At 39.6% G+C, this 12,021-nt stretch overlaps 2 protein-coding genes across 4 annotated transcripts in view; one reads left to right on the top strand and one right to left on the bottom strand.

The window, feature by feature from the left end:
- Positions 1–5,036, bottom strand: part of dnai3 (dynein axonemal intermediate chain 3) — an 18,358-nt gene extending 13,322 nt beyond the window's left edge. The window contains exons 1-3 of the mRNA XM_031859320.1: positions 4,984–5,036; positions 4,018–4,182; positions 354–702 (exon numbers count right to left, since the gene is read on the bottom strand). Of these exons, the coding sequence (XP_031715180.1) occupies positions 354–702; positions 4,018–4,160 (492 nt within the window). The 5' untranslated portion in view covers positions 4,161–4,182; positions 4,984–5,036. The remainder of the gene's footprint in view (positions 1–353; positions 703–4,017; positions 4,183–4,983) is intronic.
- Positions 523–11,758, top strand: mcoln3b (mucolipin TRP cation channel 3b). Of its 3 annotated transcripts, none has more exons than XM_031859667.1 (14): positions 523–542; positions 6,077–6,291; positions 6,383–6,550; positions 6,872–7,025; positions 7,140–7,203; positions 7,295–7,391; positions 7,773–7,872; positions 8,037–8,149; positions 8,733–8,882; positions 9,040–9,141; positions 9,360–9,482; positions 9,944–10,150; positions 10,306–10,433; positions 10,642–11,758. In XM_031859667.1, exons 2-14 carry the CDS (start codon positions 6,079–6,081, stop codon positions 10,679–10,681), a joined length of 1,659 nt encoding a protein of 552 aa, XP_031715527.1. In that variant the 5' UTR covers positions 523–542; positions 6,077–6,078; the 3' UTR covers positions 10,682–11,758. The 3 variants fall into 3 exon arrangements, with proteins under 3 accessions (XP_031715527.1, XP_031715528.1, XP_031715526.1); XM_031859668.1 differs by lacking the exon at positions 523–542 and adding an exon at positions 5,220–5,396 and having other exon boundaries at positions 10,309–10,433; XM_031859666.1 differs by lacking the exon at positions 523–542 and adding an exon at positions 5,220–5,396.
- The last annotated feature ends 263 nt before the right edge of the window (positions 11,759–12,021 follow it).

The following is a 12,021-nucleotide window of genomic DNA, read 5'->3' as shown; positions in this document are numbered from 1 at the left end:
CACACACACACACACACACACACACACACACACACACACACACACACGGTAAGACCTTGGCTTAGTCCCAAATAAGAAGAGAACATTAAAAAGGACTTAGAACAGATGAGCCTTTATGGCTCCCTTAGGGTGCTCTCTGGTCTCATTAAGTTTTAAGTTTATTTTCTTGAGTAGTGTGTTGTGGCAGAATGGACACAAATGCTAAAAGCAGGAGGTGGGGAGACAGAGGGGGAATGAGGCTGAACTGGTTACTCTGTCTGTTCCCACAGCCCTTAACTTGGGGTCTGTGTAACATCACAGTGTGTTGGGGGGGTATTGTCTGAGTGATCTCTATGACAATGGATCAGCCTCACCAGCACAATCTGCTTCACGGGGCTGAAATCAGACACTTTGGCTCTTGTCTTAAAGTCCCGTATGATGTCGTCTTTTTTCAGCAGCTTGTAAGGGCTCTCCCCTGTGACGTCCTCATCAGCGCGGCACCCGAAGAGCTCCTGGGTGGCTGATGTCAGGACCATGGGGACGATATCATCGGGGTGACCTTGGTGAGAGAGCACACAATCGATACAGACAAGAAAGATGGTAGAGAGAGGAAGTACACATAAAAATGAGCTAGATTCAAACCTCTCTAGTGAAGACAGAACATGAGGAACATCGGATGAATTGCTCAATAATAACATCACTTGTTGGTCACTTTTCAAGATGCTGATACTCACATTTCAAAACACCATTTTTTTCACGAGGGCTAAGAATGTTTTGATGTTTTGAGACTTTTTACTTTTATAAATACATTTACACATGTTACAGTAATTTAGGCCAAGCAATGATGATCTAAAAAAAATAAATTGTTTATAGATCTGAAAACATGAAGCCCCATATCAAAATAATGTAAACAAACAAGAAAGGAAACTCTGGTGAATTTACCCAGAAACACAGTGTCAGCTATATTCAGTATAAAGGAAAAGGCCTCATAAAAGTCAATCTTTAGGTTCAATCTGAAATCACAATTCGAGGTGTTTTTGTCAGAAACCAGAACATTTGATGCTGTATGGTGTTGACAATGATAATAATGAGCCATGTGTTTAATTGTCATGTCTATGCGGTCCGTCTATAATCTGCTCAGTGACAGACATTTAACCAGGATCGTTACGATATAAAACCGTAGCACTGCATCCGTCACAAGTACACTTTACCTTAGTAAACAAACAATCGACGCAGACTTCTCCATATCTAAGGCCATGCTCAGTCCAGGGCGCACTACAGTAAACAGGGCTCTGCATAATGATAGTTTCTAAGTCGTTCCACGAGGTTGCTGAGGGGATGCAGGGAATGCTAAAGTACAGCTTGAGAAACCACTTCCCAGCTGGGCGTGTCAACCTTTCCCACTCACACCAGTTAGGCCTCACGCCAGATCATTGGAGTGGAAAATAACAGCCTTCAGTTCACACAGTTAAGTGTCAACTATGGCACTTGTATTCATGGGAACTATTTGCTTAAGAGACGAAGAGAGTACTATGTTCAATGCTCCATAACCCTAAAGAATGGAATTAAACTTAGTGGGCTGTGTTGAAGAGATATTGACATTTGATATTGAGATATTTGTCTGGCTTCTTTTCACTTGCATAATCCACTCACAGCTAGCATTTTGACTGCATACTGTAAGATGTGTTTAATGTACCACAGTACACTGTAAACATAGCACTTTGTTTTCATCTCTGGTGATACTGAAGAATTTACATCTGAACAATAGGGATTTATCAGCTGATAAGATGACCTGTCACTTATATCATCAAGGTCCTTGAGAAATGGGTTCAGTAAATGTTAGGGTTAAGACTTGGTTTTAGGTTAAGTTAAGGTCTGTTTTTTTTCATGCCCTGTCCACACTACTCCGTTTCTAATTGGATGCAGATTTGTCAAATAGAAACGATCTCCGTCCACAAGGGAGTTTCAGCATCATTCTCGAGTTGATCTGCGTCCACACGGCAGCCTTCGAAGGCGGACAGCACGTGACCATTAACGTACACTGGGCATGCCCGTGACGGTGTAAACAGGAAGTGGATTGCTTGCTTAGTTAAAAAAAATAAAAAATAAATAAAAAATAAAATAAATAAATAAATAAATCCTCCGTGTTGTAGATGTCTGTTCTCACGAGTAGCTCTGAACGTCATGTCCGCCTAGCTAGCTTCTAAGCCAATTTTAACATTACCGCCAATGGAGAAATGCTAACCGCGATTAGCATTACAGCGCTGCGGGTCTATCTCTCTCTCACATCAAATTTACTTTAAAATCAACACTTACACGTAAACGTTTACTAGAATATGGGTCCATAAATGTGGTCAACACACGTCTCTCACTCTATTCTGCTCTTGCTTCGTGCAGGAAAGCTTAGCAGATCGCTAACAGTAAATCCGTGAAATAAAGACCATGGAATCCATAGAAGAGTTTCAAGACTTCAGTGTGAATCTTTCTTATTTGTAAAACTGTGGAAACACAATATGAAATATGGCTTTACAAACTGTCCCTATACACATACATGAATACAAAACAACAATCCATAATATAGCCAGCATGTAACATGTCCGCCTAGCTAGCTTCTAAGCTAATTCTAACATTACCGCCAATGGCGAAATGCTAACCGCGATTAGCATTTAATACAACACAAATGTTACACACGAATAGAATATATCTACGTACATCTTTTCATGCTTCATAAATACATACTTACAGACTAAGGTCTCTCAAGGCTACCAAACGGAAGAAGTAAAACGTTAGTGCAGCGTGTCTTCTCATTAGAATCTAAAAACAACGAGCTGCTCCATAGGACTGATGCTGGTCACGCTGCTCGCCAATCACTCCAATAACAGCTGCTTCCTCCACAGAAATGCAGACTTTTACTGCACAACAGCTGCTAGCTGCTGCTGCTAACACGGGTGTGGGCGTAATTTTTTCTAAGCACATCCGTATCCGACCGTCCACACGCAAACGCAACCCCGGAGTTCTCAAATACCTCCAACCTCGGCGGAGTTTTCAAATTCCTCCGTTTAGGGTGCTCCAAAACTCCGGCGTAGTGTGGCCGCTCAGTGTAAACGTAGCAAATACGGAGTAAAAACGGAGTAGTGTGGACAGGGCCTCAAGGTTAGCTTATGGTTAGAGTAAAACTCTTTTGGATGTGTTCAATTAGGAGATCTAACAGACTTGAATTTATATTGCTGGCTGTATAAGATGGAAATGGGTGAAATTAATGAATAAATAAGCAAAACAGATCTGAATCTGAGGACTCTTAACACCATCGATTTTAACTCCCACAAGAGCCAATGATCTAATCTATAGTAAAAAGATACCTTTGGTGATGCACTTAACCAAAAGCATGTCTTCAGGGCTGGTATGCTGACAGTAAACTAGACCATGACAATGAGACCCACAGCTGAGTAGATGGCGTGTCCAAAGGATATGCAGCAGTACACTCATGGTCACATCAGAAGAATGCATAGAGCTTTACCAACTCCTCAAAGACAAGTGTGAGTATTAGCTATAGCAATGCTTGTTACATCTCTACTTCAAAGTCAGATTTAGGTGACCTACAATATCCAACAACAACCTGAATATATAGCGTTCATAAAAGAACCAAATAAATGAAGGTAATCAAATACAAAGACTTTAGTTATCTGTAAAGGCCATGTAAGATTTACGAGACTTCTAGTTAATATAATCTAAGACAATTCAAATTCCCTTTAGGATCTGAACTTACTTTTAGATAGTTGCATCTATACAGAGTACAGCAAACACTAAGCTCGGTTTACCGCCTAGTTTTACTGAAATTGTTCATCTTTTCAAGTTGATATGAATGTGAATGCACTACGTTTTAAGTAAATACTTAAGGAATGAAAGGTATTCTTTTATTGTCTCATCTACATATCAGTTCAGGATGGGAATACACAAGTAACAAAAGTTAAATTAGGCTTTTCCACATGTGCAGGTGACCTAAATGGGAAGTAACAGTCAGTTCACCTTTTCATTTACTGTGTGTCTCTGTTTGATCGTCCTGAGACCAACATGCATACATTTAAACACATTAACACTCTACTAATATTAAGACACTCACCTTTACCTTTCCCCTTACTGCCTGCACTGCTTTTTGCACTTTTGGATTTCTTACGTGGCATCCTTGCTCTTAGAATAGCTCCACTAGTGAGAGGGAGAAAGTTTCGTACAACGCAGTGTTACCTTTCTCCTCAAAACACCAAACTCTGTACTTTTATCTACATATATTTCTATTTGATTGACCAACTGTCAGAGTGAAACTTTCAATTCACACACTCCCCACAATGACACAAGAGTCTCGCTGTAATAATCATTATCAAAGCAGGTGGCGACATCTTCTGGAGGAAAAGAGAAGTGTCCTGTCATTTTTACTTTGACTTAAAAGAAGGATCCTAGAATATGACGAGTGTGTTTAGATTTACTTTAGCTGTGAAAACAAAATCGAGTCCTCCGGCTGACATACATGTTTATGGTTTACATCCGTTTTAAGGTTATAATTAATGATATGAGTGGGGTATATGGAAATAATCATGTTTCAGATAAAAGAAGCAATGTCACAACAAAGTTCAGCAGTACATACATTATTATAAGCAGCATAATGCATGTCTGTCTTTTTTATTCTTCTTTTTATATTATTACTAATAAGAAGACGGTCAAAACATTGTTGTTTGGCAAACAGCAATATACAAACAATATAAATAATTATACTGTGTAATATCCCGAGTGAGCATCTCTCCATTGAAAAGACTAAAATTGCTACGTATTTTACTGTGAGCATTTCGATGGTTAACACGTTTAAAACACGATGACGGCTGTTTGTTTTCCATTGACACGCTAACGTTAAGGTTTTGTTAAACTCACAATATTCGCAGTCAAACGTAACTAGAGATGCAGCTTCTAAACACCAGTTAACGTTCAATTATAAATAATAAACATGTCGTTTACCGTTAAACCGTTGAAACTTGAAATCCTCTCCCGCTCATCGGTATTACTGTTTGGTTGCCAGTGGTAACAGGAGTGTGTGTGTGTGTGTGCGTGTGTGTGTGTGTGTGTGTGTGTGTGTGTGCGCGCGTGTGTGTGTGGTGGTGGGGGGGATTGACTGACATGTCCAAGAGCCAATCAGGGCCTGGCAGTAAAATGACGTTGCATCGTCGTAGAAGAAGTTACCTGTTTGAGGAGTTTTGCCCACAAGGCAACATACGAACACACACTTCAACCGAGTTTAATCCGTTTACTTCAGTCATGATTCTCACAGTCAAACAACTGTTTAAATAGCCGAATTCATGAATGTTTATGAGACCAAGACATTTTGGACACAGGTGAACGCAATCAGTTGATTAACCTGCTGCGCGGCCTTGGTAAGTAACGTAAGACTATCGGCTTATTTTAAATTTCCTGTTCACTGTTCGATATGATCCACGGGAGATGATCTGAACGTCTACACGACAAGTAATGAATATTAATAGTTTGCCTGTACACCTGTACAGTCTAATTAAACATTTGAAGCCTTTAATGTTCAGTCTTTGTTAATACTATCAAGTGTTCAACCTTTTCTTTCGGCCATAGTTTGGAGGGCAAGTGTGTTTGATCTCGTAATGGTAGGAAGTGTTTCTATTCTATAATGTTGTTCCCTTGAGGTCTTAAATAGACTTCACTATAAGGAAGGAACACTACAACACCTCACTACGGTCTCAAGAAATATGAGTTGAATCACAATCTCTCTGACACAGTGCAGGCAGAAAAAAGGAACATTATAAGCTTCAAGAATAAATGATTTATTGCATAGCAACTGTATTTGGTTGCTTTACATTTTACAGATGTACACATAAACTAAACACCTCATTTGCTCAAGCTAGTTGTGAAGTTGTTTTTGATTATTGGTGCCACCGAGGCTACACTTTAGTTTTAAAGTCCAAACATGGAAATGGAAAAAAGAAAAGGATCAACAATTTAGCATTTCTTCCTCACATTAAATAGATCTATTGTTGTAATGCAAGTTTGTGTTGAACGTAAGTCACCCGTGTTTTATTAACTGTAGATATGGAGGAGCCCAGTGACTTGCATGACATAAATGGCTCCCCTCCCTGGGCGGACCACCAACATCAGTGTGTGGAGGAGCTGGACAATGTGGAGTGTCTCAGAAGGAAGATCAAATATTACTTCATGAACCCCTGTGAGAAGTACCACGCTCGCGGCCGAAAACCATGGAAACTCATCCTGCAAATCATCAAAATTGCCATTATTACTGTGCAGGTAAAAATCTCAGACATGACCTGAACATGTGTTGATTGTGTTGCTTCACCACCCTGATGACAATTGACTTCTTTTCACCCCCTCATCTTAGTTAGTGTCTTTTGGGCTGAGCAACCAGATGGTTGTCATGTTCAAGGAGGAAAATCTGATGACATTCAAGCACCTCTTCTTGAAAGATTATGTTGATGGAGGCATGGATACGTATGCTGTTTACAGACAGGCTGATGTTTATGATCACATCGATTACATCATTGAACAGGTGACTGACGGCTAGCTTTACTTGTAGTTTCTTCCGTGTAAGGAACACCAAGAAGGCGTGATTTTATTTGATGGTTGCGTCAGTTTATTTTGATTCATGTGACACATTTTCCTTTTGCGTTACTGTAAATCATTATTGGCATTATATAACTATTTGCTTGTGTCACCAAAGAGCTTAACAAGCTCCCATGACAAGATGTAGCTCGTCATGGGATTGGACTTTGTTCATGTTATTTGAATCTTTTCATTTAGTTTTGTAGATTTTTGACTGCATAAATCTAACCCTGAACTGTTGTAACAAATGTTAATTGTTAATTTCCAGTATGGACATCTGCACAACATCACAGTAGGCAATCACGAATACGAGAAAAATGGTACTTTGTACAACCCCCTGTCAGTGTGTGAGGAGTTGTACAGAAACGGTACCATCTACGCGGGCAATGAGACCTTTGAAATTGATGCCCAAGTGAAAACCGGTACGTATGCATGAGTGTTTGACTTGTGCATGGGAAAGCAGATTACTTAACCAGGTTTAATAATTTTAGTTGCCTTTTTTTGTGTTTTGTTTTGTTTGTTTTGGCATCTAACAGATTGCTTTGACGTTTATCCGATGTATCATCCCGCACTTCCACGTTTCGAATTGCATTTCAAAAGGTTTGCACCCAACATTTAATTCAAGTCTTCTGCTCTCGTTTGTATACGGTATGTGAAACGCCTCAGTTAATGCATCAGCTCTGTCTTCCAGGATGATTTCTGTCAAGATCACGTTTGTTCTTAAGGCCATAAATTTACAGACGGTGAGACGTCGAGAACTGCCGGACTGCTACGACTTTACTGTTATTGTAAGTCATTTGACTCAGTAAACAGGATCACATCAGACTTTGTCTTCTAAAAGCAGTGATTTGACACATCTGATCACTGCATTGCTGCCATAACGGTGACAATGATTCCTTGTGACACTGCAGCCGTTCACACAGCACAGATAGGAGGTCAAATGAAAAGAGACGGTGTGAAACTTGTGTTTATTTAATGAAACTACCCGAGGACACACATTTGAGCAGTCTTTAAATAAGGCATTTTGCACACAGTGCCTGCTATGAACATAGTCAAATGTTATCTTAAGGGGCGTGGAAAGTGAATGTTTAGCTGTTGGGTTTGACTTTAAGGATGTAGTCCTTTTCTCAAACTGTCTTTCCTCCTTTAAACATGACTCTGGTTAACAGATAACCTTCAACAACCAAGTGCACAGCGGCAGGATAAAGGTTGACCTGGAAAACGATGTAGACATCAATGAATGCAGAGACTGGAAAGTAACTGGAGCTTGTGAGTTTGCTGAGCTGAACTTAGTATGTACAAAATGATCATCTTGCTTTAAGCTCATGTCCTGGGACTCATTAAGGCTGCTCTCTTAGCTTGAGACTCACAACATCTGTTTGAAGATGTGCGTCCTTTTCAGGTGAGTCATTTTAATCTCTCTGTTCCCTCAGCTGCTAGAAACATATACCTGACTGTGCTGTTTGACTGCCTCATCATTATAACGTGCATCACCTCCTTTGCCCTCTGCACACGCTCAGTGATCAATGGGATTCGACTGCAGTTTGTAAGTTAATTGAACTGACCATAAAACACAGCAAGAATGTTTGTTTTTCCACTCTGTAGTTTATTTGCTCAGATGTAAGAAAGGTATGATTGTCTGATACATTTCTCTTTATTATACTACTGTATTTATAAAGTGGAGGTAAGCCAAAGACCTGTAACACCCCCCCAAATCAATACTGAATTTAGTAAAAGCATTATTAAGAGTTAAAACACATAAAAATACTTTACGATTGTTATTGCTGATGATGCGTAATTGTGTAAGTAACATTTTACTGTTGTAGTTGGTTGAGATGTAGCTAATTTGGGAATACTATATTTTTACAGTTCTTATAATTTCCTGGAAAGGAAGTAATATGTAGCTCTAAGTTCATCTGAAGGTTCATGGAAAGAAGGAAAGACGTACTTTGACATGAAATTATGTTGACATACTATACTATGGCCTTTTTGCACAATACTACAATTACTTTTTATCCTATTTTTATGACATACTGGACTATAACTTTTCTATGGCATACTATACTATCGAAAACGTCTTTACAAACATTAACAGTACAACTACCTGTATTTCATTGTGTTGTAAACAGGAGTACACACTCCATTGCAAGGACCACGGCGGTAATCAAGTCCCATGCTCAGACAAGTTGGAGTTTTTGAATGGTTGGTACATCCTCATTATCGTGAGCGACACTTTGACCGTCATTGGCTCCATTCTCAAGATAGAGATCCAGACTAAGGTAATGGGGGTATGCTATACACAGCATGACTGAGGTTGATCCATGTCAATTGTTTTGCTATATTACATTATAAGAGTACTAGAAGCTGTCTACACTGTGCATGTACTCATGTGTATTCCTTCAGTCAAGTCTTTTAGAGATCCACTTTTTCTTTAAGGTCCTCACTAGTTATGATGTCTGCAGCATCCTCCTTGGGACCGGTACCATGTTTGTCTGGATCGGGGTCATCCGCTACATGGGATACTTTAAGAAGTATAATGTAAGACCAGACCATTCATTTACAACACATGCAATGCAATAATTCAACAATACCAATGCCACATGGTTTACAATAGACAATCCCGTACAATGCAAATGCTACAGTTGCACTCATCATCTTTGCTCTTTTACTGTTAAAAGAGAAGCTACAGTCATGTGTGTGGCATTCCAGATACTTTACTGATCTTTTTGCTATCTGTTGTCTGTGGCCATTTTCAGATTCTCATCCTGACTCTGAGGGCAGCGTTCCCAAATGTAATCCGTTTCATCTGCTGTGCTGGAATAATCTACCTGAGCTACTGCTTCTGCGGCTGGATTGTCCTTGGCCCATATCACGAGAAGGTAAGGCTTGTTTACATAATACAAAGACAAGTCTGCTGGATACCAGAACATATTTTCAATCCAGGTTCTTCTCATTTCAGTAGTGGAATGTAACTAAGTACATTTACTTAAGTTCTATTTCAAGGTACTTGTATGATACTTTATACCCTGATGGTTAGAAATCACAAGCTATGCAGCTCTACATACATTTGTTAAAATGAGCACCCTTCACCATCTGCAACATTTAAATAATTCACACATGAATGCATCATTGATTATAATGCAATACAGATTATTATGACTATTCCGCATAATGAGTACTTTTGGTACTATCTACTTGGAAATACTTTCGTACTTTGCTTGAGTATTTCAACACTGTGGTACTGTATTTGTCCAGGTAAAAGAAGTGGCTACTTCTTCCATCACTGGTTAATCATGACACACAAGTAAAACCCTTCCTTCTCTTTGACCGGTTGTTTTAGTTTCGGACCTTGAATACGGTGTCGGAGTGTCTGTTCTCCCTGATCAACGGAGACGACATGTACCCCACCTTTAAGAACATGAAGCAGAAGAGCAGCCTGGTGTGGATCTTCAGCAGGGTCTACCTCTATAGCTTCGTTTCGCTCTTTATCTACATGATCCTCAGCCTGTTCATCACCATCATCACCGACACCTATGACACCATTAAGGTGATGTTTACTCCTTTCAGATATTTGTAACCCGCTATTATTATTTTCCCTACCTAATGCTCAGGATGATTTGTATGCTGGCTATTCGGAGAAGAGTAATATTTCATTTGCAGTTATAGCAAACTAATAACGGTCACTTTTTGCTACTCATTTAGCAGCAGCAGAGTGGAAACCCAACATCAGAGCTGCAGAAATTCATGTCGGGGTGTAAAGATCTGCCAAATTCTGGGGTGTACAGACTTGACGCGAACAAAGGCTGCTTCTTGGACTGCTGCATTAGCAGGTAGGTGAAATGCAGCTCACACTGGCCCTTTCAGTCTGATATTGTTGGCACCATTTGCTTTCTAATGCGGTAATGTCAACCATTCTGGATGTCCCTTATCAGCACTAATTAAACTGGATGCAAGTGCAGTGTGCCAAAGCACTTTTTTAATACTCTATGTAGTTGGTGGACATAAGTGAATCTAAGCTGAGCTATTTTCTCCTTTCAGGTGCAGGAAGCATCATAACAGGCTGACTTCAGAGGCATAGCAGGCGTTTAATGTGGTGTCATTAAACTGTATCGCCTGTTATATATTCAGTGGGAGTCTTAAATATACTTTAACATTATGCTCCTGGTTTGCTCAGGAGATTGATTTCATGTGAAGGAGCATTTCTTTCAGTGCTGAAAAGACAGTTTGAGACACTAATGAAGTCTGGTCTTTATGATGCACAGAGCACTTTTAAATACACTTATTTATACTGATGTGTAGATTGTTACACTAAAGTTTGAAGCATGTTATTTGGAAGGATCCCAATGTTGTACACTGAAGATAATAAATCAAGGTTGACTCAATGAGTAAACTGTAAACTTACAAGATTTTATTTCTCCATTGTGAAGAGAAGGTTCCAATACAAAAGCCAAAATTACATTTTTTTTTTTCCTCACATTAATTCCTTGTAAAACGTTGCAATAAATAAAATTCCCATTTCTGGTCATGGCAATAACTCCGCCCATACAGGTCTTGGGAGGCCGATAGATACTCTGTCTCAAATAGTCACTACTGCAGTAGTAGCGGTGGATGTGGACCTTTATTTCCCAAGAGAAGATTTGATACCGAGTTATTGTTGGTAAGATCAATTCAAGCCAAGATGTACTGCAATGTTCCAATTTGCTTAATTGCTTGAGATAGGTTCATATATTATCTTTTTTGTCCATCATCATAAAGCAGAAATCCCTTCAGTTTGGCTTATGTCCTTGAGTGCCTTTAGTCCAGACAACACGACCCAGTTTGTGTGAACGGCTTGATGCAGACGCCACTGGGAGAGGTCTTTGATTAAAATACCCAGCATTGGTCCCTTAGTTTTAGAAGGCGGAGCGGCACACCTCTGGCCGTTCAGTCGGGAGCCCTAAAACATTGACAAGAGACAGCTGTGAGTGCAGTTATATGAGCTGATGCATATCAGGAGCCCGAGTAGCCACGTATACATCACTGACTAAATGAAAAGCTCTTACTAAATTAGGTTTCTTAGACGTTTATACTATGTAAATACAATGTACAAATGCAAGTATTTGAGAGGAAATAAATCTGCTTATTTGGGTGTGATCAATAAATACCAAAGCACCAAGATGTTTTTTTTGTTGAGCATATGAGCACCCCCAGAGAGCTCAAAATGATGCCAAACTGTATTTGGATAGATTGAATACTAATAGTGATAAAACAAGTGAAATATATAGTTGTATAGTATATAAAATTAGAATAGCACAGCGCAACATCTGGTTCCAAAAATGAGTTTGGCTTGACCCTGCCTGACCTCTCCGTACTCAAACCTCTATAGCCTTGGCCTGCTTCACTCAATCGAAGTAAAATTTGTTTGTGGAGACTTCAAAC

This window comes from Anarrhichthys ocellatus, unplaced genomic scaffold (genome assembly GCF_004355925.1).
Source record: "Anarrhichthys ocellatus isolate YVR2014 unplaced genomic scaffold, GSC_Weel_1.0 scaffold22, whole genome shotgun sequence".
Classification (NCBI taxonomy): Eukaryota; Metazoa; Chordata; class Actinopteri; order Perciformes; family Anarhichadidae; genus Anarrhichthys; species Anarrhichthys ocellatus.
Note: the sequence above shows the minus strand (reverse complement) of the source record. Positions and strands in the feature narration are given on the sequence as shown.